General features: G+C 39.9%; 1 protein-coding gene and 1 non-coding gene across 2 annotated transcripts in view; one reads left to right on the forward strand and one right to left on the reverse strand.

Annotated features, from left to right (window-relative positions):
- The first annotated feature begins 2884 nt into the window (after positions 1 to 2884).
- Positions 2885 to 27716, forward strand: part of LOC130980325 (protein FAR1-RELATED SEQUENCE 5-like) — a 72263-nt gene continuing 47431 nt past the window's right edge. Inside the window, exons 1-3 of the mRNA XM_057904019.1 lie at positions 2885 to 2896; positions 3340 to 3597; positions 3646 to 4044. Of these exons, the coding sequence (XP_057760002.1) occupies positions 2885 to 2896; positions 3340 to 3597; positions 3646 to 4044 (669 nt within the window). The remainder of the gene's footprint in view (positions 2897 to 3339; positions 3598 to 3645; positions 4045 to 27716) is intronic.
- LOC130956308 (small nucleolar RNA R71) lies at positions 8867 to 8970 on the reverse strand. The gene has a single exon (XR_009077069.1). It is a non-coding gene; the product is annotated as a small nucleolar RNA R71 (small nucleolar RNA).

Here is a 27716-nt window from a genome sequence, read left to right on the forward strand (position 1 = left end):
AATTTACCTATTATGTTTCTAGACTTTTTGAACTTCGATATAATTTGAAAACAGCTGGGGTATGTAGAATTTGAATGATTGAGCTTCATTTATCCCTTACAGCTAGTTATAGTGGTTGAAATCCTATATTGTTATCGTTTGGTGTGTTCTTGACATGAGATGGACCCATCAACATAAATAATTGTATTTGCTAATTTGTGTCTGTAGGAAAGAATTGAGGAGATTGAGCAACAGGATGAGTCATCTAGGGTGTTGTCTCAAAATGATTCTATTGCTCAGGTCTTCAGAAAAGAGAAACCAGGTAGAGTACGTGGTGTGAGTTTTGGACCGACTCCTAGTCAACTCTTCGGTCCAAATTCACATGGGCCTAGAAACGGAGTCCAACTAGAGGAGACTCAGAGGAAGCTGCTTGAACTGCAAACAGCGCTGGAAGGCGAGAAGTTGAAGAGGAATGTGATGAAAGATGAGGCAGCAGCAGATAAGAAAAAGATGAAGGCGATGGAGAGTGCTCTGATTTATCTGTTTCAACGGCAGGGTGAGGAGCTGCCACCAGACATCGCTTCAGGGATGAATTTCGTGGAAGAATATGGTAAAAAATAGAATATTAGGATTGGAGATATTTTGCATTGAAGCAAACATTTTATTGAATTAGACTGAGCAACTCTTTGAAAGAGATTTCTTTTTGTTAGTATTTTAATGGATATATATATTTTCTGTTTTGCTTATATTTCAATTTTTTTTTGTTACAAGTTTAGATTCTAAGATTGAAAATATTTAATCTTAAATTAAAAAATAAATAAAAAGAATTATTAAAAATAATTCAAAAATATTTTAAACCAATTATGCGTATTTTTTTAAAAAACCCAAATTTTTATTTTTTTTAAATTTCTCGTAAATTAGCGGTGGTTTTAAACCGCCTCTGTTTTGGTTCAAGGATTTAAAAACTCATATATGTTGTGGCGGTTTGCAACCGTCGGTATCTCTCACAGAAACTATATTAACGTTTAGCGGCAGTTTGAAACCGCCGCTAAACGTGGGGCCAGTTGGACATATTGATAAAGATTGCGGCGGTTTAGAAACCGCCGGTAAATATGTGGCAAATCGTGTCAGTGGAATTTGGCGGCGGTTTTCTGTTGTTGTGCCGCAAAATTTTGATTTAGCGGCAGTTATGCCAGCGGTTGCTGGATACCGCCGCCAAATCCAATCCCGGCGTCCATATCCATGGCGGTCCGTTGAACCGCCGGCATTTGATTTTGCGGCAGTTTAAAACCGCCGCTAATTCATAACAAAACCGCCGCCCATTCCCGCCTCCCTTGTAGTGGTGGTATTTAACGTGATACGTCATCATGCAATTATCATCTAACTAATGGAAGGACTAATTTGACTTATATTTTATCTTTTAAGGACTAATATAACTAAAAAATCTTTTGAAAACTAATTTAAAAAATGAGTGATCTTTTAAGAATAAATTTGCCTATTAACTCGTTATACAATTGTACTATCTAGAAAATTCTAAAATTACAGGTTATGAATGAGAGTTAGTTAAGGATAATGTTAAGTACGTTAATTAAGAGAATAAATATAATAAATCTTAATTCATCTAATGCGATTTATATCTACTTTTTCTAAGTAAAATTATTTAATGAAGAAGGATTTATTAAGGAAATGAAAATCAATCATCAACAATATTAGACCTTTTTGAAAATGAAGGAAATTCAAACACACGGAATTATATTTTACTATGAGAAAATCTTAACAAATAAATAAAGCAGCTTGAACTTACACCGAATCATGAATTTCCATAACAACAGAACTATTTGATTCAATCATAAACTATCTAAGTGATGATTGTAACATCAATTTGGAACTATAAATCAAATAAAATTAATCTCATTTTATAAAATGATGTTTGAAAGGCACATCTGTCAAAAAAAAAAAGAAAAAAAAAAGAAAAAATATTAAAAGACGATACTTTTCAACCAATAAAAAGTGAATAATTGATCATTAAAAAGAAATATTCAAAATTAAAAACAATAAAAACATCCAAATTAAAACTCAACTAAAAAAAAGTTTAAAAGTAAAACAAAGAAAAAACAAATTTAGAATTTAGAATTTAAGTTGATAATTTAAAATTTAAAATTTAAAATTTACGGTTTAGAATATAAAATTTATATTTTTTTATAGAATTTAAGATTTGTAATTTAGGTAGCCAAAAATAGTGGTCGGTAATAGTAGTTAGTTATAATGATAATTAGCTAGTGATCATAAATAAAATTATGATGTTGGAAAAAAATAAAGAGAAAATAAGATAATAATAATAGAACATTTTTTTTTAAAATGGTTTTTATTTTTGTTTTATTAGATTTGTTTTTTGATAAATCCAATAATTATTAGCCGAATGATATTAGTTTTCCAGCATTTTTGAAAACCGAAAAAAGGAGGGAATAAATAGTATCTACAAAGTACAAAGTTTTTTGACACAGTTTTAAAATCTGAAAGTCCATTCCACTTTACACAAAGGGAATAATGTGAATTTTGAACAAAAATGGGGCCGGTTCACAAATAAATAAAGTAGCGGTTGGAGATGAATTGTGGAAAAAAAATGGGAGGGAGGAGACGAGAATGGGGTTATTAAATGAAAGGTTCAAACTCCATTAATAGGTAGGTGAAAGCTGTGTTGGGGTCAGTGTGAAGCTTCGTTTGGTCGACCTGTGCGGAGACGGCGGTCCACGACGGAGGAGAACGCGGGATTGAACGGTGCGGAAGCACAGATTGAGATCTGGCTGTCTCGAGGTTCACAATAAGGGAAGAAAATGGATCACACAGGGCAACAAGATTCACAGGTACGCTTTGTCGGTGTCACTGAAATTTTTACCGTCCGATAATGCCGGGAGAGGTATGTGCATAAATTGATTTCAATTGGGGGGTCGTGCCTCCCCGTGTCCCCAACAGTTTTAACCGTTTGGTTTTTCGAGGTTGCCATTTATTACGGAACATAGCCGAATTAGATTTGTTACTTTTTAAATTTTGTACCGAAAATCGGGGTTGGTCCTTACAGTTGAATGAGTTTTAGTTGGATTATTTTAGGATGTCTGGAATTATAGCTGTGTGTTCGTAGTTATGGTTGATAACGCCGATGTTTTGTTCGCTCACTGCGATTTTTTAAACTGTGACAGCCGAATGGGTTTGTGGAGCCTAGCTACGAGTTTTAATCCAATTTTGTCCGAGTCCATGCGTCTCAGGTGTGTTTGTTGCTCATGTTATGAGTTTTTGTTGACCGGTTTATGTTGATGTGGCCCACCGCCTGTTGTCACACATGCCGCATGTTGTTCGTTGCAGGATGCTGATGATGGAATGAGCGGCAAAACTGTGCCGGTAGAGAAAGCAGAAGCGATGGATTCGTCCGCCACAGATGCGGACATAGATGCAGAAGCAGCAGCGAGGATTGTTGTCGGGATAGGGTACTTTGGCGCCATTGAATTTTCTACCCTGACAGCCAAGGACGTCCTTACGACGGAGTTCACAAGTCTACAGGGAGCTTATGACTACTACAACGAATATGGTCGCATCAAGGGAATTTTGGTTAGGAGGTCCAAGGTGGGTCACAGAACAAAGTAGAGGGCGGAGGGTGAAATCATTTGGCAGATATTTGTATGCTCGAGGGAAGGAGAGCGAGACGGGAAACACATGCAGCGGGAAGATAGGAAGATGGATCCTCAACCGATCACGCGGTGCGGGTGTGAAGCCCGGATTAAGGTCCACGTTGATGATGCCATCAGGCGATGGTTTGTTGAACAATTATGCGATAACCATAATCATCCCATGCTGGATGCGAGGTTCAAGGGTCTGTCGCAGTCACACAGAGCAGTCAAGGAAGGCGATTTGCACCAAATCAATTCCATGAGGAAATCCGAGTTGTGGGTGCCGACGATTTTTCGCGCCTTTGCGAATCAGTCAGGAGGATTCGAGACTGTTGGGTTCGAGATAAAGGACATATATAATGCGATAGAGAAGCAAAGGCGGGCTGGTGCGACAGATGCTGAGGTTGCATTGAAGTTCTTGGGAACTTTAAGGACCACTGATTCTGGGATGTTTGATGAGCGGATAATTTATACGCTTTTTGGCATTGTTTTTATATAGTTTTTAGTATGATTTAGTTAGTTTTTAGTATATTTTTAGTAGTTTTTAAGCAAAATTCATATTTCTGGACTTTACTATGAGTTTTTGTGTTTTTCTGTGATTTCAGGTATTTTCTGGCTGAAACTGAGGGACCTGAGCAAAAATCTGATTCAGAGGCTGAAAAAGGACTGCAGATGCTGTTGGATTCTGACCTCCCTGCACTGGAAGTGGATTTTCTGGAGTTACAAAAATCCAAATGGTGCGCTCCTAATTGCGTTGGAAAGTAGACATCCAAGGCTTTCCAGCAATATATGATAGTCCATACTTTGAGCGAGTTTTGATGATGTAAATTGGCGTCAAAACGCCAGCTCTCTGCCCTTTTCTAGCGTCAAAACGCCAGAACTGGTATAAAAGTTGGAGTTAAACACTCAAACTGGCACCAAAGCTGGCGTTTAACTCCAGAAATAGCCTATGCACGTGAAAGCTCCAATGCTCAGCCCAAGCACACACCAAGTGGGCCCCAGAAGTTGATTTCTGTAAAACCTATCTTAGTTTACTCATTTTCTGTAAACCTAGGTTACTAGTTGAGTATAAAAACTACTTTTAGAGATTTATTTTGTACCTCATGACATTTTCACGTTTTACATCGTATCTCTACGACATGAGTAGTATGCGAAATTGTGATTCACACTTTTCACAACTCCGCATAGCTGACCAGCAAGTGCACTGAGTCGTCCAAGTAATACCTTACGTGAGTAAGGGTCGATCCCACGGAGATTGTCGGCTTGAAGCAAGCTATGGTCATCTTGTAAATCTCAGTCAGGTGGATTCAAATGGTTATGAGGTTTGATAGTAAAAAGAACAATAAAACATAAAATAAAATAATGTCACTTATGTAGTTCCTTGGTGAGAATTTTAGATAAGCGTTTGGAGATGTTTTGTTGCCTCTGAACCTCTGCTTTTCTACTGTCCTCATCCAATCATCCGTACTCCCTTCCATGGCAAGCTGTATGCTGGTGGATCACCATTGTCAATGGCTACCATCCGTCCTCTCAGTGAAAACATGTCCTCTACGGTTTCCTGATGAGCGGATAATTTATACGCTTTTTGGCATTATTTTTGGTATGTTTTTAGTATGATCTAGTTAGTTTTTAGTATATTTTTATTAGTTTTTAGTTAAAATTCACTTTTCTAGACTTTACTATGAGTTTGTGTGTTTTTCTGTGATTTCAGGTATTTTCTGGCTGAAATTGAGGGACCTGAGCAAAAATCTTATTCAGAGACTGAAAAGGACTGCAGATGCTGTTGGATTCTGACCTCCCTGCACTCGAAGTGGATTTTCTGGAGCTACAGAAGCCCAATTGGCGCGCTCTCAACGGCGTTGGAAAGTAGACATCCTGGGCTTTCCAGCAATATATGATAGTCCATACTTTGCCCAAGATTTGATGGCCCAAACCGGCGTTCAAAGTCACCCTCAGAAATCCCAGCGTTAAACGCCGGAACTGGCACCAAAATGGGAGTTAAACGCCCAAACTGGCATAAAAGCTGGCGTTTAACTCCAAGAAGAGTCTCTACACGAAAATGCTTCATTGCTCAGCCCAAGCACACACCAAGTGGGCCCGGAAGTGGATTTTTATGTCATTTACTCATCTTTGTACACCCTAGGCTACTAGTTTTCTATATATAGGACCTTTTACTATTGTATTTAGACATCGGGAGATCTTTGAATCTTTTGATCACTGGGAGGCTGGCCTCACGGCCATGCCTAGACCTTGTTCTTATGTATTTTCAACGGTGGAGTTTCTACACACCATAGATTAAGGTGTGGAGCTCTGCTGTACCTCGAGTATTAATGCAATTACTATTGTTCTTCTATTCAATTCCGCTTGTTCTTGTTCCAAGATATCACCTATTCTTCAACTTGATGAATGTGATGATCCGTGACACTCATCATCATTCTCACTTATGAACAAAGTGACTGACAACCACTCTTGTTCTACAAGCATACGAGGCTTAGTGAATATCTCTTGGATTCCTGATACACGATGCATGGTTGATCGCCTGACAACCGAGTGCTCGCCTGACAAACGAGCCAGCCATTCCGTGAGATCAGAGTCTTCGTGGTATAGGCGAGAACTGATGGCAGCATTCAAGAGAATCCGGAAGGTCTAACCTTGTCTGTGGTATTCTGAGTAGGATTCAATGATTGAATGACTGTGACGTGCTTCAAACTCCTAGCAGGCGGGGCGTTAGTGACAGACGCAAAAGAATCGATGGATTTTATTCCGGCCTGACCGAGAACCGACAGCTGATTACCCATGCTGTGACAGAGCATAGGCAACGTTTTCACTGAGAGGATGGGAGGTAGCCACTGACAACGGTGAAACCCTTGCATAAGCTTGCCATGGAAAGGAGTAAGAAGAATTGGATGAAGACTGTAGGAAAGCAGAGAGACGGAAGGGAAGGCATCTTCATACGCTTATCTGAAGCTCTCACCAATGATATACATAAGTATCTCTATCTTTATCTTTATGCTTTATTCGTTTATCACTATACCCATTTGAGTCTGCCTGACTGAGATTTACAAGGTGACCATAGCTTGCTTCATACCAACAATCTCCGTGGGATCGACCCTTACTCGCGTAAGGTTTATTACTTGGACGACCCAGTGCACTTGCTGGTTAGTTGTGCGAAGTTGTGTTTATGCCATGGTATTGAGCACCAAGTCTTTGGAGCCATTACTGGGGATTATTTGAGCTGTGAAAAGCATTGATCACAATTTCGTGCACCAAGTTTTTGGCGCCGTTGCCGGGGATTGTTCTTGTGTATGGACAACTGACGGTTCATCTTGTTGCTTAGATTAGGTATTTTTCTTCAGAGTTCTTAAGAATGAATTCTAGTGTTTCATGGTGATCTGCTGAAATTTGGCTGGCTGTGAAGCCATGTCTAATCTTATTGGACCGAGGTTTCAACTGATCATCACAATAGCTTGTTGATCTCTATCAATCTTGCTATTGGAGCAATGATCTGCTAAGGCTTGGCTGGCCATTGGCCATGTCTAGTGTTTTGGACCGAAGCTTTCTTTGAAAGCTTGGCTGGCTGTGAAGCCATGTCTAATTCCTGGACCGGAGTCTTAGACTAGCAGTGCAATGATTCCTGGAAATTCAAATTGAGAATTCTGAAACCTTTATTTTCTATTTCCATATAATTTTCGAAACAAGCACAAAAAATTTTTTAAAATCATAAAAACCAAAAATACTTTATGTTTCTTGCTTGAGTCTAATGTCTAATCTTAAGTTTGGTGTCTTGCATGCCTTGTTTATTTGATCTTGGTTCTATTTTCAAGTCAATAGTATAGGGAACTGAAGATTCAGAACATGCAGCAGAGGAATTACACAGAAAAAGCTGGGCGTTCAAAACGCCCAGTGAAGAAGGACAGACTGGCGTTTAAACGCCAGCCAGGGTACCTGGTTGGGCGTTTAACGCCCAAAAAGGTAGCATTTTGGGCGTTAAACACCAGAATGGATACCATTCTGGGCGTTTAACGCCAGGATGGCACAAGGGGGAAGATTTTGTTTTCAAAATCAATTTTTTTCAAGTTTTCAAAGTTTTTCAAAATCAAATCTTTTTCAAATCATATCTTCTCAATCAAATGTTTTCAAAATCAATTTCTTTCCTTTTTTTCAAAGAGACTTGCTAACAATTAATGATTTGATTCAAAATTTCAAGTATGTTGCCTTTTCTGTTGAGGAAGGTTTAATTTTTGAATCATATCTTTTCTTGTCAAGCAAGTCATTAATTTTAAAATCAAATCTTTTTTAAAATATTTTTCAAATCATATCTTCTCAATCACATCTTTTTTTCAAAATAGTTTTCAATCAAATCTTTTTAACTTCTAATTTCAAAATCTTTTTCAAAAATCATTTGATTTCTTTCCCACTCTTATTTTCGAAAATCAAGTAGTGTTTTTCAAAAATGTTTTCAAAATTTTTTTACTTAATTTTCAAATATTACTTCCCTTCTTTTCACACCCTTCTATTTATGGACTAACACTATTCCTTAATGCAAAATTCGAACCCCATCTTCTTTGATAAATTCGAATTTTCTACTTCTGTCTTCTACTTTTCTTTTCCTCTGACACCTCAAGGAATCTCTATACTGTGACATAGAGGATTCCACATTTTCTTGTTCTCTTCTCTTTCATATGAGCAGGAGCAGAGACAAAGGCATTCTTGTTGAAGCTGACCCTGAACCTGAAAGGACCTTGAAGCGAAAGCTAAGAGAAGCTAAGGCACAACTCTCTGTTGAGGACCTGACCGAATTCTTCAAGGAAGAAGAACCTATGGCAGCCGAAAACAACAACAATGCCAACAATGCAAGGAAGGTGCTAGGTGACTTTACTGCACCTATTCCCGACTTCTATGGGAGAAGCATCTCTATCCCTGCCATTGGAGCAAACAACTTTGAGCTTAAGCCTCAGTTAGTTTCTCTAATGCAACAGAATTGCAAGTTCCATGGACTTCCATTGGAAGATCCTCATCAGTTTTTAGCTGAGTTCTTGCAAATCTGTGACACAGTCAAGACTAATGGGGTTGACCCTGAGGTCTACAGACTGATGCTATTCCCTTTTGCTGTAAGAGACAGAGCTAGAATATGGTTGGACTCTCAACCTAAAGAAAGCCTGGACTCTTGGGAAAAGCTAGTCAATGCCTTCTTGGCAAAGTTCTTTCCACCTCAAAAATTGAGTAAGCTTAGAGTGGAAGTCCAAACCTTCAGACAGAAGGATGGTGAATCCCTCTATGAAGCTTGGGAAAGATACAAACAATTGATCAGAAAATGTCCATCTGACATGCTTTCTGAATGGAGCATCATAGGTATTTTCTATGATAGTCTCTCTGAACTATCCAAGATGTCCTTGGATAGCTCTGCTGGAGGATCTCTTCATCTGAAGAAGACGCCTATAGAAGCTCAAGAGCTCATTGAAATGGTTGCAAATAACCAATTCATGTACACTTCTGAAAGAAATCCTGTGAACAATGGGACAAGTCAGAAGAAAGGAGTTCTTGAGATTGATGCTCTGAATGCCATATTGGCTCAGAACAAGATATTGACTCAACAAGTCAATTTGATTTCTCAAAGTCTGTCTGGAATGCAAAATGCACCAAGCAGTACTAAGGATGCTTCATCTGAAGAAGAAGCTTATGATCCTGAGAACCCTTCAATGGAAGAGGTGAATTACCTAGGAGAACCCTATGGAAACACCTATAATTCTTCATGGAGAAATCACCCAAATTTCTCATGGAAGAATCAAGAGAGACCTCAACAAGGTTTCAATAACAATAATGGTGGAAGAAACAGGTTTAGCAATGGCAAGCCTTTTCCATCATCTTCTCAGTAACAGACAGAGAATTCTAAGCAGAACCCCTCTGACTTAGCAAACATGGTCTCTGATCTAATCAAAACCACTCAAAGTTTCATGACTGAAACAAGGTCCTCCATTAGGAATTTGGAGGCACAAGTGGGACAGCTGAGCAAGAAAATTACTGAACTCCCTCCAAGTACTCTTCCAAGCAATACAGAAGAAAATCCAAAAGGAGAGTGCAAAGCCATAAACATGGCCGAATCTGGAGAGGAAAGAGAGGAAGTGGACGCCACTGAGGAAGGCCTCAATGGGCGTGCACTAGCCTCCACAGAGTTCCCTAATGAGGAACCATGGGAATCTGAGGCTCAAAATGAGACCATAGAGATTCCATTGGACTTACTTCTGCCTTTCATGAGCTCTGATGAGTATTCTTCCTCTGAAGAGGATGAGTATGTCACTGAAGAGCAAGTTGTTAAATACCTTGAAGCAATCATGAGGCTAAATGACAAGTTATTTGGAAATGAGACTTGGGAGGATGAACCTCCTTTGCTCACCAAAGAACTGGATGACTTGTCTAGGCAGAAATTACCTCAAAGAGACAAGATCCTGGGAAGTTTTCAGTACCTTGTACCATAGGCACCATGACCTTCAAGAAGGCGCTGTGTGACTTAGGGTCAAGTGTAAACCTCATGCCTCTCTCTGTAATGGAGAAGCTAGGGATCTTTGAGGTACAAGCTGCAAGAATCTCACTAGAGATGGCAGACAACTCAAGAAAACAAGCTCATGGACTTGTAGAGGATGTATTGGTGAAGATTGAAGACCATTACATCCTTACTGATTTCATAGTCCTAGAGACTGGGAAGTGCATGGATGAATCTATCATCCTTGGCAGACCCTTCCTAGCCACAACAAAGGCTGTGATTGATGTTGATGGAGGTGAACTGATCATTCAAGTGAATGAAGAATCCTTTGTGTTTAAGGCTCAAGGATATCCCTCTGTCACCATGGAGAAGAAGCATGAAGAGCTTCTCTCAAATCAGAGTCAAACAGAGCCCCCACTGTCAAACTCTAAGTTTGGTGTTGGGAGGCCACAACCAAACTCTAAGTTTGGTGTTGAACCCCCACATTCAAACTCTAAGTTTGGTGTTGGGAGGTTCCAACATTGCTCTGAGTATCTGTGAGGCTCCATGAGAGCCCTCTGTCAAGCTACTGACATTAAAGAAGCGCTTGTTGGGAGGCAACCCAATGTTATATTTTATCTATTTTCTTTTGTTATTTTTTGTTATTTTGTAGGTTGATGATCATAAGAAGACACAAAATCAATTGAAAAAGCAAAAACAGAATGAAAAACAGGAAGAAAAACAGCACACCCTGGAGGAAGAACCCACTGGCGTTTAAACGCCAGTGAGGCTAGCAGTTGGGCGTTTAACGCCAGAAAGGGGCACCAGACTGGCGTTAAACGCCAGAAAAGGGCAAGAACCTGGCGTTAAACGCCAGAAATGGGCATCAGCCCGGCGTTTAACGCCAGAAATGGCTCAAAACGTGATTTTGAATGCCATTTGGTGCAGGGATGACTTTTCCTTGACACCACAGGATCTGTGGACCCCACAGGATCCCCACCAACCCACTACTCTCTCTCTTCTTCTTCACCCATTCACCAATCACCTCAATACCTCTTCCCCAAAAACCCTTCACCTATCAACTCCCATCTTTCTCTTCACCACTCACATCCATCCTTCATAAAACCCCACCTACCTCACCCTTTAAATTCAAACCACTTTCCCTCCCAAACCCACCCATAATGGCCGAACCCTATCCCCCCTCCCTCCTATAAATACCCTTCTTCACTCCTTCATTTTCACACAACCTAAACATCACTTCTCCCCCTCCTTGGCCGAATACATAAGCCACTCCCTTCTTCCTCAGTTCTTCTTCTTCTACTCTCTTCTTTCTTCTTTTGCTCGAGGACGAGCAAACCTTTTAAGTTTGGTGTGGTAAAAGCGTTGCTTTTTCGTTTTTCCATAACCATTTATGGCATCCAAGGCCGGAGAAACCTCTAGAAAGAGGAAAGGGAAGGCAAAAGCTTCCACCTCCGAGTCATGGGAGATAGATAGATTCATCTCAAGGGTGCATCAAGACCACTTCTATGAAGTTGTGGCCTTGAAGAAGGTGATCCCCGAGGTCCCCTTTTCACTCAAAAAGGGTGAATATCCGGAGATCCGCCATGAGATCCGAAGAAGAGGTTGGGAAGTCCTTACCAACCCCATTCAACAAGTCGGAATCTTGATGGTTCAAGAGTTCTATGCCAATGCATGGATCACCAAGAACCATGATCAAAGTGTGAACCCGGATCCAAAGAATTATCTTACTATGGTTCGGGGGAAATACTTGGATTTTAGTCCGGAAAGTGTAAGGTTAGCATTCAACTTGCCCATGATGCAAGGAGATGAACATCCTTACACTAGAAGGGTCAACTTTGATCAAAGGTTGGACCAAGTCCTCACAGTCATATGTGAAGAGGGCGCACAATGGAAGAGAGATTCAAGAGGGAAGCCGGTTCAATTGAGAAGGCATGACCTCAAGCCCATGGCTAGAGGATGGTTGGAGTTTATTCAACGCTCAATCATTCCCACTAGCAACCGGTCCGAAGTTACTCTAGACTGAGCCATCATGATTCATAGCATCATGATTGGAGAAGAAGTGGAAGTTCATGAGGTCATAGCTCAAGAACTCTACAAGGTGGCGGACAAGTCTTCCACCTTGGCAAGGTTAGCCTTCCCTCATCTCATTTGTCACCTCTGTTATTCAGTTGGAGTTGACATAGAGGGAGACATCCCTATTGATGAGGACAAGCCCATCACTAAGAAGAGGATGGAGCACACAAGAGACCCCACTCATCATGAAATCCCTGAGATGCCTCAAGGGATGCACTTTCCTCCACAAGACTATTGGGAGCAACTAAACACCTCCCTAGGAGAATTGAGTTCCAACATGGGACAACTAAGGGTGGAGCACCAAGAACACTCCATTCTCCTCCATGAAATTAGAGAAGATCAAAGAATTATGAGAGAGGAGCAACAAAGACAAGGAAGAGACATTGAGGAGCTCAAACACTCCATAAGACCTTCAAGAGGAAGAACAAGCCGCCATCACTGAGGTGGACCCGTTCTTTAATCTCCTTGTTCTTTATTTTCTTGTTTTTCGAATTTTTATGCTTATGTTTATCTATGTTTGTGTCTTATGATCATTAGTGTCTTAGTGTCTATGCCTTAAAGCTATGAATATGAATCCATCACCTTTCTTAAATGAAAACTGTTTTTATTACAAAAGAACAAGAAGTACAGGATTTCAAATTCATCTTTAAAACTAGCTTAATTAGTTTGATGTGGTGACAATACTTTTTGTTTTCTGAATGTATGCTTGAACAGTGCATATGTCTTTTGAATTTGTTGTTCATAAATGTTAAAATTGTTGGTTCTTGAAAGAATGATGAAAAAGGAGACATGTTACTGAGGATCTGAAAAATCATAAAAATGATTCTTGAAGCAAGACAAAGCAGTGAATACAAAAAAAAAGGGAGAAAAAGGAGAAAAACGAAAAAAAAAGGGAGAAAAAGAAAAAAGAAAGAAATAAAGTTGTGATCCAAGGCAAAAAGAGTGTGCTTAAGAACCCTGGACACCTCTAATTGGGGACTTTAGCAAAGCTGAGTCACAATCTGAAAAGGTTCACCCAATTATGTGTCTGTGGCATGTATGTATCCGGTGGTAATACTGGAAGACAGAGTGCTTTGGGCCACGGCCAAGACTCATAAAGTAGCTGTGTTCAAGAATCATCATACTTAACTAGGAGAATCAATAACACTATCTGGATTCTGAGTTCCTAAAGAAGCCAATCATTCTGAATATCAAAGGATAAAGTGAGATGCCAAAACTGTTTGGAGGCAAAAAGCTACTAGTCCCGCTCATCTAATTTGGAGCTAAGTTTCATTGATAATTTGGAGTCTATAGTATATTCTCTTCTTTTTATCTTATTTGATTTTCAGTTGTTTGAGGACAAGCAACAATTTAAGTTTGGTGTTGTGATGAGCGGATAATTTATACGCTTTTTGGCATTATTTTTAGTATGTTTTTAGTATGATCTAGTTAGTTTTTAGTATATTTTTATTAGTTTTTAGTTAAAATTCACTTTTCTGGACTTTACTATGAGTTTGTGTATTTTTCTGTGATTTCAGGTATTTTCTGGCTGAAATTGAGGGACCTGAGCAAAAATCTTATTCAGAGACTGAAAAGGACTGCAGATGCTGTTGGATTCTGACCTCCCTGCACTCGAAGTGGATTTTCTGGAGCTACAGAAGCCCAATTGGCGCGCTCTCAACGGCGTTGGAAAGTAGACATCCTGGGCTTTCCAGAAATATATGATAGTCCATACTTTGCCCAAGATTTGATGGCCCAAACCGGCGTTCAAAGTCACCCTCAGAAATCCCAGCGTTAAACGCCGGAACTGGCACCAAAATGGGAGTTAAACGCCCAAACTGGCATAAAAGCTGGCGTTTAACTCCAAGAAGAGTCTCTACACGAAAATGCTTCATTGCTCAGCCCAAGCACACACCAAGTGGGCCCGGAAGTGGAATTTTATGTCATTTACTCATCTTTGTACACCCTAGGCTACTAGTTTTCTATATATAGGACCTTTTACTATTGTATTTAGACATCGGGAGATCTTTGAATCTTTTGATCACTGGGAGGCTGGCCTCACGGCCATGCCTAGACCTTGTTCTTATGTATTTTCAACGGTGGAGTTTCTACACACCATAGATTAAGGTGTGGAGCTCTGCTGTACCTCGAGTATTAATGCAATTACTATTGTTCTTCTATTCAATTCCGCTTGTTCTTGTTCCAAGATATCACCTGTTCTTCAACTTGATGAATGTGATGATCCGTGACACTCATCATCATTCTCACTTATGAACAAAGTGACTGACAACCACTCTTGTTCTACAAGCATACGAGGCTTAGTGAATATCTCTTGGATTCCTGATACACGATGCATGGTTGATCGCCTGACAACCGAGTGCTCGCCTGACAAACGAGCCAGCCATTCCGTGAGATCAGAGTCTTCGTGGTATAGGCGAGAACTGATGGCAGCATTCAAGAGAATCCGGAAGGTCTAACCTTGTCTGTGGTATTCTGAGTAGGATTCAATGATTGAATGACTGTGACGTGCTTCAAACTCCTAGCAGGCGGGGCGTTAGTGACAGACGCAAAAGAATCGATGAATTTTATTCCGGCCTGACCGAGAACCGACAGCTGATTACCCATGCTGTGACAGAGCATAGGCAACATTTTCACTGAGAGGATGGGAGGTAGCCACTGACAACGGTGAAACCCTTGCATAAGCTTGCCATGGAAAGGAGTAAGAAGGATTGGATGAAGACTGTAGGAAAGCAGAGAGACGGAAGGGAAGGCATCTTCATACGCTTATCTGAAGCTCTCACCAATGATATACATAAGTATCTCTATCTTTATCTTTATGCTTTATTCGTTTATCACTATACCCATTTGAGTCTGCCTGACTGAGATTTACAAGGTGACCATAGCTTGCTTCATACCAACAATCTCCGTGGGATCGACCCTTACTCGCGTAAGGTTTATTACTTGGACGACCCAGTGCACTTGCTGGTTAGTTGTGCGAAGTTGTGTTTATGCCATGGTATTGAGCACCAAGTCTTTGGAGCCATTACTGGGGATTATTTGAGCTGTGAAAAGTATTGATCACAATTTCGTGCACCATTTCCCGCATGACTAATCAGCTGTTGGTTCTCGATCGTGTCAGAATAGAATACATTTATTCTTTTGCACACTATCACTGCGTCCAACAGTCATGAGCTTGAAGCTCGTCACAGTCATCCCATCCCAGATCCTACTCGGAATACCAAAGACAAGGTTTAGACTTTTCGGATCTCAAGAATGCTGCCAATTGGTTCTAGCTTATACCACGAAGGTTCTAACGTCACGAATTCGAATGCTCTGTTGTCAGGAGAGGTGATTCAGATTCGTGGGTCAGAGACCAAAGAGAATATACTCTAGCTGTCGTCCAATGACTACGTTGAACATCATGTTGACCGCTTTGTGGTTGTCAGGCACACAGATCTTGGCTAAGCGAGTAATGAAGATTGAGTGATTGTCACGGGTCACCTCTTCATTCTGACTTAACTGAATTAAGTACAAGAGTATATCTTGGAGGAGAAGTAGGCGTGAATTGAATAGAAAAACAATAATACTTGCATTAATACTCGAGGAACAGCAGAGCTCCTCACCTTAATCTATGAGGTGTAGAAACTCCACTGTTGAAAATACATAAGAACAAAAGGTCTAGGCATGGCCGAATGGCCAGCCTCCAAAAAGGGTTCGAAGAACTCCCAAAAGGTCAAAGACTCTGAATACAATAGTAAAAAGTGCTATTTATACTAAACTAGTAAACTAGGTTTACAGAAAATGAGTAGATAGTGCAAAAATTCACTTCTGGAGCTCACGTGGTTTGTGTTTGGGCTAAGCCTTGAAGCTTTCATATGCATAGGTCATCCTTGGAGTTTAACTCCATCTTTGGTGCCAGTTCCTGTGTTTTACACCAAAAAAGGGTCTCTCGTGGGCGTTTGGACACCATTTTAAGCCATCAAATCTCGGGCTAAGTATGGACTATTATATATTTCTGGAAAGCCCAAGATGTCTACTTTCCAACTCAATTGAGAGCGCGCCAATTGAACTTCTGTAGCTGCAAAAAATCCACTTCGAGTGCAGGGAGGTCAGAATCCAACAGCATCTGCAGTCCTTTCTTAGCCTCTGAATCATATTTTTGCTCAAGTCCCTCAATTTCATCCAGAAAATACCTGAAATCACAGAAAAACACAGAAACTCATAGTAAAGTCCAGAAATGTGAATTTTGCATAAAAACTAATAAAAATATACTAAAAAGTAACTAAAACATACTAGAAACTATGTAAAAACAATGCGAAAAAGCATATAAATTATCCGCTCATCACAACACCAAACTTAAATTGTTGCTTGTTGATGAGCGGATATTTTATACGCTTTTTGGGGGTAATTTCATGTAGATTTTAGTATATTTTAGTAAGTTTTTAGTATAATTTTATTAGTTTTTAGGCAAAATTCATATTTCTAGACTTTACTATGAGTTTGTGTTCTTTTCTGTAATTTCAGGTATTTTCTTGCTGAAATTGAGGGAGCTGAGCAAAAATCTGATTTAGGCTGAAAAAGGACTGCTGATGCTGTTGGATTCTGACCTCCCTACACTCGGAATGGATTTTTTGGAGCTACAGGAGTCCAATTGGTGCGTTCTCAATTGGGTTGGAAATTAGACATCCAGGGCTTTCCAGAAATATATAATAGTCCATACTTTGCGTGAAGATAGATGATGTAAACTGCCGTTCAACGCCAGTTCCATGTTGTAGTTTGGCATTCAGCGCCAGAAATAGGTTGCAAGTTAGAGTTCAACGCCAGAAACAGGTTACAACCTGACGTTCAACTCTAGAAACAGCCCAGGCACGTAAGAAGCTTAAGTCTCAGCCCCAGCACACACCGTGGGCCCCAGAAGTAGATTTCTGCACTATCCATCCTAGTTTACTCATTTTCTGTAAACTTAGGTTACTAGTTTAGTATTTAAACAACTTTTAGAGATTTATTTTATATCTCATAACATTTTTAGATCTGAATTTTATACTCTTTGATGGCATGAGTCTCTAAACTCCATTGTTGGGGGTGAGGAGCTCTGCAGCGTCTCAATGAATTAATGCAATTATTTCTGTTTTCCATTCAAACATGCTTGTTCCTATCTAAGATGTTCATTCGCGCTTCACTATGAAGAAGGTGATGATCTGTGACACTCATCACCATCCTCAATCCATGAACGTGTGCCTGACAACCACCTCCATTCTACATCAGATTGAATGAGTATCTCTTAGATTTCTTAATCAGAATCTTCGTGGTATAAGCTAGAATTTATGGCGGCATTCATGAGAATCTGGAAAATCTAAACCTTGTTTGTGGTATTCCGAGTAGGATTCAATGATTGAATGGTTGTGACGAGCTTCAAACTCGCGATTGTTGGGCGTAGTGACAGACGCAAAAGGATCAATGGATCCTATTCCGACATGATCGAGAACCAACAGATGATTAGCCGTGCTGTGACAGAGCATTTGGACCATTTTCACTGAGAGGATGGAAAGTAGCCATTGACAACGGTGACGCGCTACATACAACTTGCCATAGAAGGAGTCTTGCGTGTGTGAAGAGGAGGACAAGGGAAAAGCTGAAATTCAGAGGACAAAGCATCTCCAAAACTCCAACATATTCTCCATTATTGAGTAACAATTACTTATTCCAAACACTTTCACTTTTTATAATTAAATTCAAAGAACCTTATTGGCATCCTGACTAAGATTAATAAGATAACCATAGCTTGCTTCATACCAACAATCTCCGTGGGATCGACCCTTACTCACGTAAGGTATTACTTGGACGACATAGTGCACTTGCTGGTTAGTTGTGCGGATTGCAAAGGTGTGATTGCAATTTCGTGCACCAAGTTTTTGGCGCCGTTGTCGGGGATTGTTTGAGTTTGAACAACTGACGGTGAATCTTGTTGCTTAGATTAGGAAAAATTTATCAGTTTTACTAGAATTGCATCTTTTATTATCCCTTCTAAATTTTTTTTAAAATATTAGTCTTCTTTATTAATTTTTAGTTTTTTCTATGAATTTAGTGTCATGTTTTAAGTTTGGTGTCAATTGCATGCTCTTCTTTGTCTTTCAATTTTCGAATTGCATGTTCTTTATTTTTCCTTGATCTTCAAATTGTTCTTGTCAAATTTTCTTGTTTGATCTTTGGTTTTTCCTATTTTGTGTATTTTTCGTGTTTTCATTGTGCAAGTTCAAAATATTAGTTTTCAAAAATTTTATTTTCATTTATTAAAAATACCTCTTTAAAACACGTTACATTTATAGCTCAATTGGCTAGAGCGTTGGTTTAAATCTTTTTCAAAAATAATTTTTCTTTGATTGAATCTTATGCCAAACTTTAAGTTTGGTGTTTTCTTGTTAATTTTCTTTAATTTTCAAAAATTTATTTCGGTTTTCTAAAAATTTTAAGTTTGGTGTTCTTCCTTTATTCTTGTTGTTCCTGTGATTCTTCAAGGTGTTCTTGAGTCTTTCTTGTATTTTGATCTTAAAATTTTTAAGTTTGGTGTTCCTTGGTGTTTTCCCTCCAAAATTTTCGAAAACAAGGAGCATTAGATCTAAAAAATTTTAAGTCTTATGTCTTTTGTGTGTTTTTTTCTTTTATCATAAAATTCAAAATTCAAAAGAATATCTTTTCTATCTATTTTTAAGCCATATTTTCGAATTTTTTTTATAAAAATTAAGATTTCAATTTCAAAATTTTTCAAATCTTATCCTTTTAAGATTTAAAAAAAATTATATCTTTTTCGAAAATATCCTAACCACTTTCTCTCTCCTCACTTTTTCGAAAATCTTCATAAAATATTTTAAAATTCTTTTTTATTTTATTTTTATTTTTATTTATTTTTAATTTTATTGTCGTCTTTATTTTATTTTATTATTATTATTATTTCGAAATTTTTATATATAATAAAATAAATTCACATCATCTCCCTTTTTCCATTATGGACTTAAGTGGAAACGAACGGTCCAGAAGGACTCTGGGGTCATATGCTAACCCCACTACTACTTCATATGGGAGTAGTATATGTATACCCTCCATTGGAGTTAGTAGTTTTGAGTTGAACCCTCATCTCATTATCATGGTGCATCAAAGTTGCCAATATTCCGGTCTTCCACAGGAAGAACCTACAGAATTTCTGGCACAGTTTTTACAAATTGCTGACACAGTACATGATAAGAAAGTAGATCAGGATGTCTACAGATTGTTACTATTTCCATTTGCTGTAAAAGACCAAGCTAAGATGTGGTTAAATAACTAACCTAAGGACAACATAAAGACATAGAAACAGTTGTCAGAAAAATTTCTGAATCACTATTTTCCTCCAAAACGGATGACACAGCTAAGGCTGAGCATCCAAGGCTTCAAACAAGGAGATAATGAATCCCTTTATGATGCCTGAGAGAGATACAGAGAGATGCTGAGAAAATGCCCCTCTGAAATATTTTCAAAGTGGGTGCAGTTAGACATCTTCTATTATGGGCTTACAGAGAGAGCTCAGACTTCTCTAGACCACTCAGCTGGTGGATCTATACACATGAGAAAGACAATAGAAGAAGCTCAAGAGCTTATTGATACAGTTGCCAGAAATCAGCATCTGTACCTAAGCAGTGAACCTTCCATCAACGAAGAGGCTAAAACAGTAACTGCTGAACTCAGTCCTGCAGAACAAGCTACTGAATTCAATCAGCAATTAGATTTTCTAACAAAACAGCTAGCCAAATTCAAGAAAATATTGCAAGAAACAAGAATGGCTAATATGAATATGGAAGTGCAGTTGAAGCAAACAGAACAGCAGTTATCAAAACAAATAACAGAAGAATGCTAAGCAGTTTAATTAAGAAGTGGAAAAACATTAAATACCCCACTTCAAGGTAGCAAGAAGCCAAGAAATGAACAGACTGCTACCTAAAATCCCTCTGAGGACAGTCAGAGCCCAGAGAGGAATAATTCTGGTGCTCAAACGCCAGATAATGGGTGGAAAGCTGGCGTTGAATGCCCAACCCATGCTCAGTCTTGGCGTCCAACGCCAGAAACAAGCAAGGAACTGGCGTTGAACGCCCAAAGGAAGCCTAGTTCTGGCGTTCAGACGCCAGAAACAGATAAGGAGTTGGCGTCTAACGCCACTCCAGCTTCCACCCCTGGTATTCAAACACCAGTGGGGGATCAGACACATACAAGTGCTGATAGCAACTCCTCTAAAAAGGCTTCTCAACCCACGACTGTAGGCAATAAACCTATAGCAACTAAGGTTGAGGGATACAAAGCCAAAATGCCTTATCCTCAGAAACTCCGCCAAGCGGAACAGGATAAGTAATTTTTCCGCTTTGCAGACTATCTCAGGACTCTTGAAATAAAGATTCCGTTTGCAGAGGCACTTGAGCAAATACCTTCTTATGCTAAGTTCATGAAAGAGATCTTAAGTCATAAGAAGGATTGGAGAAAAACTGAAAAAGTTTACCTCACTGAAGAATGCAGTGCAGTCATTCTGAAAAGCTTACCTGAGAAGCTTAAAGATCCCGGAAGCTTTATGATACCATGCACATTAGAAGGTACTTGTACCAAGCAAGCTCTATGTGATCTTGGGGCAAGTATCAACCTAATACATGCATCTACTATCAAAAAGCTTGGGTTGATTGATGAAGTCAAACCAACCCGGATATGTCTCTGATGAGCGGATAATTTGTACGCTTTTTGGCATTGTTTTTAGTATGTTTTCAGTATCTTTTAGTTAGTTTTTAGTATATTTTTATTAGTTTTTAGTTAAAATTCACTTTTCTGGACTTTACTATGAGTTTGTGTGTTTTTCTGTGATTTCAGGTATTTTCTGACTGAAATTGAGGGTTCTGAGCAAAAATCTGATTCAGAGACTGAAAAGGAGTGCAGATGCTGTTGGATTCTGACCTCACTGCACTCGAAGTGGATTTTCTGGAGCTACAGAAGCCCAATTGGCGCGCTCTCAACGGCATTGGAAAGTAGACATCCTGGGCTTTCCAGCAATATATGATAGTCCATACTTTGCCCAAGATTTAATGGCCCAAACCGGCGTAGCAATTCGGCCTCAGAAATTCCAGCGTTAAACGCCGGAACTGGCATAAAACTTGGAGTTAAACGCCCAAACTGGCATGAAAGCTGGCGTTTAACTCCAGAAAAGGTCTCTACACGAAAATGCTTCATTGCTCAGCCCAAGCACACACCAAGTGGGCCCGGAAGTGGATTCTTCTGTCATTTACTCATTTCTGTAAACCTTAGGATACTAGTTTACTATTAATAGGATCTTTTGACATTGTATCTGTACCTCATGACATTTTACACGTTCCCTTTGTGTACATTCCACGGCATGAGTCTCTAAACCCCATGGTTGGGGGTGAGGAGCTCTGCTGTGTCTTGATGGATTAATGCAATTACTACTGTTTCTTATTCAATCATGCTTGCTTCCATTCTAAGATATCACTTGCTCTTAACCCGGATGAATGTGATGATCCGTGACACTCATCATCATTCTCAACTATGAACATGTGCCTGACAACCACCTCTGTTCTACTTTAGATTGAGTAGATATCTCTTGGATTCCTTAACCAGAATCTTCGTGGTATAAGCTAGAACTGATGGCGGCATTCAAGAGGATCCGGAAGGTCTAAACCTTGTCTGTGGTATTCTGAGTAGGATCCAATGACTGAATGACTGTGACGTGCTTCAAACTCCTAGCAGGCGGGGCGTTAGTGACAGACGCAAAAGGATCGATGGATTCTATTCCGGCCTGACCGAGAACCGACAGCTGATTAGCCATGCTGTGACAGAGCATAGGAACATTTTCACTGAGAGGATGGGAGGTAGCCACTGACAACGGTGAAACCCTACATACAGCTTGCCATGGAAGGAGCCTTGCGTGTTTGATGAAGAAGATAGTAGGAAAGCAGAGATTCAGAAGATGGAGCATCTCCAAAGCCTCAACCTATTCTCCATTACTGCTGAACAAGTACCTGTTTCATGTTCTTTTGCTTTTTACAATCAATCCTGATAATTTCTGATATCCTGACTAAGATTTACAAGATAACCATAGCTTGCTTCAAGCCGACAATCTCCGTGGGATCGACCCTTGCTCACGCAAGGTATTACTTGGACGACCCAGTGCACCTGCTGGTTAGTTGTGCGGGATTGCAAAAGTGTGATTGCAATTTCGTGCACCAAGTTTTTGGCGCCGTTGCCGGGGATTGTTCGAGTTTGGACAACTGACGGCTTATCTTGTTGCTTAGATTAGGACTGTTTTATTTTTGTTGGTTTAGAGTCTTTTAGTTGAGTCTAGTTCATATTCTAAGTTTGGTGTCAATTGCATGCTTTTGTTTTTCTTTTAAAATTTTCGATTTTGCATGTTCTTAAGCCCTTTTTGATTCATAAAAATTCTAAGTTTGGTGTCCTCTTTGTGTTTTTCCTTTAAAATTTTCGAAAATTAGTGTTTGATTTTCTAAAAATTTTAAGTTTGGTGTCTTTTTGTTGTTTTTCTCTTTCCTCTTTTCAAAAATCAAATCTTTTTCATAAAATTTTTTCAATCATATCTTTTTAATTGCTGTTTTCAAAATCTTTTTAATTAACTAATTGATTCAGTTCTCAATTTGCTTTGATCTTATTTTCTTTCTGATTTTCGAATTTTTATTTTAATTTTCTTTTGTTTTATTTTAAATTTTTTTCGTTAATTCAAAAAAAAAAAACAAAATTTATCTATTTGCAATTATTATCATTTCCCTTTTGTCCATTATGGACCTAAGAGGGATTGATCAGTCCAAAAGGACTCTGGGGTCATATGCTAACCCCATTACAGCTGCATATGGGAGTAGCATCTGTACACCTCCCATCAAAGCAAGCAGCTTTGAGCTAAACCCTCAACTCATTATCATAGTGCAGCAAAATTGCCAGTATTCCGGTCTTCCACAGGAAGAACCTACTGAGTTTCTGGCACAGTTCTTACAAATTGCTGACACAGTACATGATAAAGAGGTAGATCAGGATGTCTACAGACTGTTACTGTTTCCATTTGCTGTAAAAGATCAAGCTAAAAGGTGGTTAAATAACCAACCTACAGCAAGCATAAAGACATAGAAACAGTTATCAGACAAATTCCTGAATCATTTTTACCCTCCAAAGAGGATGACACAGCTAAGGCTGGACATCCAAGGCTTTAAACAAGAGGATAATGAATCCCTTTATAATGCCTGGGAGAGGTATAGAGGTATGCTTAGAAAATGCCCCTCTGAAATGTTTTCAGAGTGGGTACAGTTAGACATCTTCTACTATGGGCTTACAGAAAAAGCTCAGATGTCTTTAGACCACTCAGCTGGTGGATCCATACACATGAGGAAGACAATTGAAGAAGCTCAAGAGCTTATAGACACTGTTGCTAGAAACCAATATTTGTACTCTAGCAATGAGTTCTCTCCAAAAGAGGAAGTCATGGCAGTAGTCACTGACCCTAATCCTCAAGAACAGATAATTGAGCTTAATCAACAATTGCTCCTGATGACAGAACAGTTAGCAGAATTTAAAGAAATGCTCCATGATACTAAAGTTGCTAACAAGAGCATAGAACTACAGTTGAATCAGGCAAAACAGCAAATATCTAAACAGATAACAGAGGAGTGTCAAGCAGTTCAACTAAGGAGTGGGAGAACACTGAATACCACTGCTCAAAAGAGCAAAAAGCCAAACAGGGAACAGTTGACAGAGGATAACCAAACCACTGTTCAAAATCCCTCTGAGGACAGTAAGAGCCCAGAGAGGAATGTCATTGGCGTTCAAACGCCAGAAAGGGAAGGAAAGCTGGCGTTAAACGCCCATTCCTTGCCCAGTTCTGGCGTTCAAACGCCAGAAAAGGGGGAAAAGCTGGCGTTAAACGCCCATTTTCCACCCAATCCTGGCGTTCAAACGCCAAGGGAGGATCAGACACCTGAGAGTGCTGATAATTATCCCTCTAACAAGGCTTCTTCAACCACTTCTGTAAGGAATAAACCTGCAGCATCTAAGGTTGAAGAATATCAAGCCAAGATGCCTTATCCTCAGAAACTCCGCAAAGCGGAACAGGATAAGCAATTTGCCCGCTTTGCAGACTATCTAAGGACTCTTGAAATAAAGATTCCGTTTGCAGAGGCACTTGAGCAAATACCTTCTTATGCTAAGTTCATGAAAGAGATCTTAAGTCATAAGAAGGATTGGAGAGAAACTGAAAAAGTGTTTCTCACTGAAGAATGCAGTGCAGTCATTCTGAAAAGCTTACCAGAAAAGCTTCAAGATCCTGGAAGCTTTATGATACCATGCACATTAGAAGGTGCTTGCACCAAGACAGCTCTATGTGATCTTGGAGCAAGCATCAATCTAATACCTACATCCACTATCAGAAAGCTTGGGTTGGCTGGAGAAGTCAAACCAACCAGGATATGCCTCCAACTTGCTGATGGCTCCATTAAACACCCATCAGGCATAATAGAGGACATGATTGTCAAGGTTGGGCCCTTTGCCTTTCCCACTGACTTTGTGGTGCTGGAAATGGAGGAGCACAAGAGTGCAACTCTCATTCTAGGAAGACCTTTCCTAGCAACTGGACGAACTCTCATTGATGTACAAAGAGGGGAAGTAACCCTCAGAGTCAATGAGGATGAGTTCAAGTTGAATGCTGTAAAAGCTATGCAGTATCCAGACACACCAAATGACTGCATGGGCGCTGACATTATTGACTCTCTGGTAGAAGAGATCAATATGGCTGAAGGCCTAGAATCAGAGCTTGAGGACATCTTCAAAGATGCTCAACCTGATCAAGAAGAACTAGAGGAAGCAAAGGAATTTTCAAAAATTCCTCAGGAAGAGGATAAACCTCCCAAACCTGAACTAAAACCTCTACCACCAAACCTGAAGTACGCATTTCTGGGAGAGGGTGACACTTTTCCAGTGATTATAAGCTCTGCTTTAAATCCACAGGAAGAGGAAGCACTGATTCAAGTGCTAAGGACACACACAAGACAGCTCTTGGGTGGTCCATAAGTGATCTTCTTAAGGGCATTAGTCCAGCTAGATGCATGCACAAGATCCTGTTGGAGGATAATGCCAAACCAGTGGTCCAACCATAGAGGAGGCTAAATCCAGCCATGAAGGAGGTGGTGCAGAAAGAGGTCACTAAATTACTGGAGGCTGGGATTATTTATCCTATTTCTGATAGCCCCTAGGTGAGCCCTGTCCAAGTTGTCCCCAAAAAGGGAGGCATGACAGTGGTTCATAATGAAAAAAATGAACTGGTTCCTACAAGAACAGTCACAGGATGGCGCATGTGTATTGATTACAGAAGGCTCAATACAGCCACCAGAAAGGATCATTTTCCTTTACCATTCATAGACCAAATGCTAGAAAGACTAGCTGGTCATGACTACTACTGCTTTTTGGATGGCTATTCAGGCTACAACCAAATTGCAGTAGATCCTCAGGACCAAGAGAAAACAGCATTTACTTGCCCTTCTGGCGTGTTTGCCTACAGAAGAATGCCTTTTGGTCTGTGCAATGCACCTGCAACCTTTCAGAGGTGCATGCTATCTATCTTCTCAGATATGGTAGAGAAATTTCTGGAAGTCTTCATGGATGACTTCTCAGTATATGGAGACTCATTCAGCTCCTGTCTTAACCACCTAGCACTTGTCCTGAAAAGATGCCAAGAGACTAACCTGGTTTTAAACTGGGAGAAATGTCACTTTATGGTGACTGAGGGAATTGTCCTTGGGCACAAAATTTCAAGCAGGGGAATAGAGGTGGATAAGGCAAAGGTAGAGGTAATTGAAAAATTACCACCACCTGCCAATGTTAAGGCAATCAGAAGCTTTCTGGGGCATGCAGGATTTTATAGAAGGTTTATAAAGGATTTTCGAAAATTGCAAAACCTTTGAGTAACCTGCTAGTTGCTGACACACCATTTGTGTTTGACACACAGTGTCTGCAGGCTTTGAGACCCTGAAAGCTAAGCTGGTCACAGCACCAGTCATCTCTGCACCAGATTGGACATTGCCATTTGAATTAATGTGTGATGCCAATGACCCATGCCTGGTGCAGTGTTGGGACAGAGGCATAACAAACTTCTGCATGTCATTTACTATGCTAGCCGTGTTCTAAATGATGCACAGAAGAATTACACAACCACAGAAAAGAATTACTTGCAGTGGTTATGCCATGACAAGTTTAGATCTATAGTAGGATCCAAGGTGGTTGTGTACACTGACCATGCTGCTCTTAAATACTTACTCACAAAGCAGGATTCAAAACCCAGGCTTATCAGATGGGTGTTGCTTCTGCAAGAGTTTGATATAGAAATAAGAGACAGAAAAGGGACAGAGAACCAAGTAGCTGATCATCTGTCCCGAATAGAACCAGTAGATGGGGCGTCCCTCCCTTCTACTGAGATCTCTGAGACTTTCCCAGATGAGCAACTCTTTGCCATTCAGGAAACTCCATGGTTTGCAGATATGGCAAACTATAAAGCTGTGAGGTTCATACCCAGGAGTACAGCAATGTGCAAAGAAAAATTAATTTCAGATGCCAAGTACTACCTCTGGGATGAACCATATCTCTTAAGAGATGTGCTGACGACGAGTGATCCGCAGATGTGTACCCAGAGAAGAAGCACAAAGGATCCTATGGCATTGCCATGGATCACAATATGGAGGACATTTTGGAAGTGAGCGAACAGCCACTAAAGTCCTCCAGTGTGGCTTCTACTGGCCTACTCTCTATAAAGATTCCCGAGAGTTTGTGCGTAACTGTGACAGCTGCCAAAAAGCTGGTAACCTGCCTCACGGATATGCCATGCCTCAACAAGGGATATTAGAGATAGAATTGTTTGATGTATGGGGAATTGACTTCATGGGTCCATTCCCACCATCATACTCAAACACTACATTCTGGTGGCTGTGGACTATGTATAAGTGAGTAGAAGCAATTGCTACACCCACTAATGATACTAAGACCGTGCTAAAGTTCCTCCAGAAACACATCTTTAGCAGATTTGGTGTTCCCAGAGTACTAATCAGTGATGGGGGCACTCATTTCTGCAATAAACAGCTATACTCTGCTATGGTTAGATACGGAATTAGCCATAAAGTGGCGACTCCGTATCACCACAGACAAATGGGCAGCTGAAGTCTGTAACAGAGAGCTAAAAAGAATCCTAGAACGGACTGTGATAGCCCGAAGAAAGGATTGGGCAAAGAGCTTGGATGATGCTCTGTGGCATACAGAACAGCATTCAAGACTCCTATAGGAACCTCTCCATACCAACTGGTGTATGGGAAGGCCTGTCATTTGCCTGTGGAACTGGAACATAAAGCCTACTGGGCAACCAGATTCCTAAACATGGATGCTCAGTTAGCTGGTGAAAAAAGATTGCTCCAGTTAAATGAGCTAGAGGAGTTCAGACTCAATGCCTTTGAAAATGCAAAAAATTTATAAGGAAAAGG

This window comes from Arachis stenosperma, chromosome 1, assembly GCF_014773155.1.
Source record: "Arachis stenosperma cultivar V10309 chromosome 1, arast.V10309.gnm1.PFL2, whole genome shotgun sequence".
Lineage (NCBI taxonomy): Eukaryota > Viridiplantae > Streptophyta > Magnoliopsida > Fabales > Fabaceae > Arachis > Arachis stenosperma.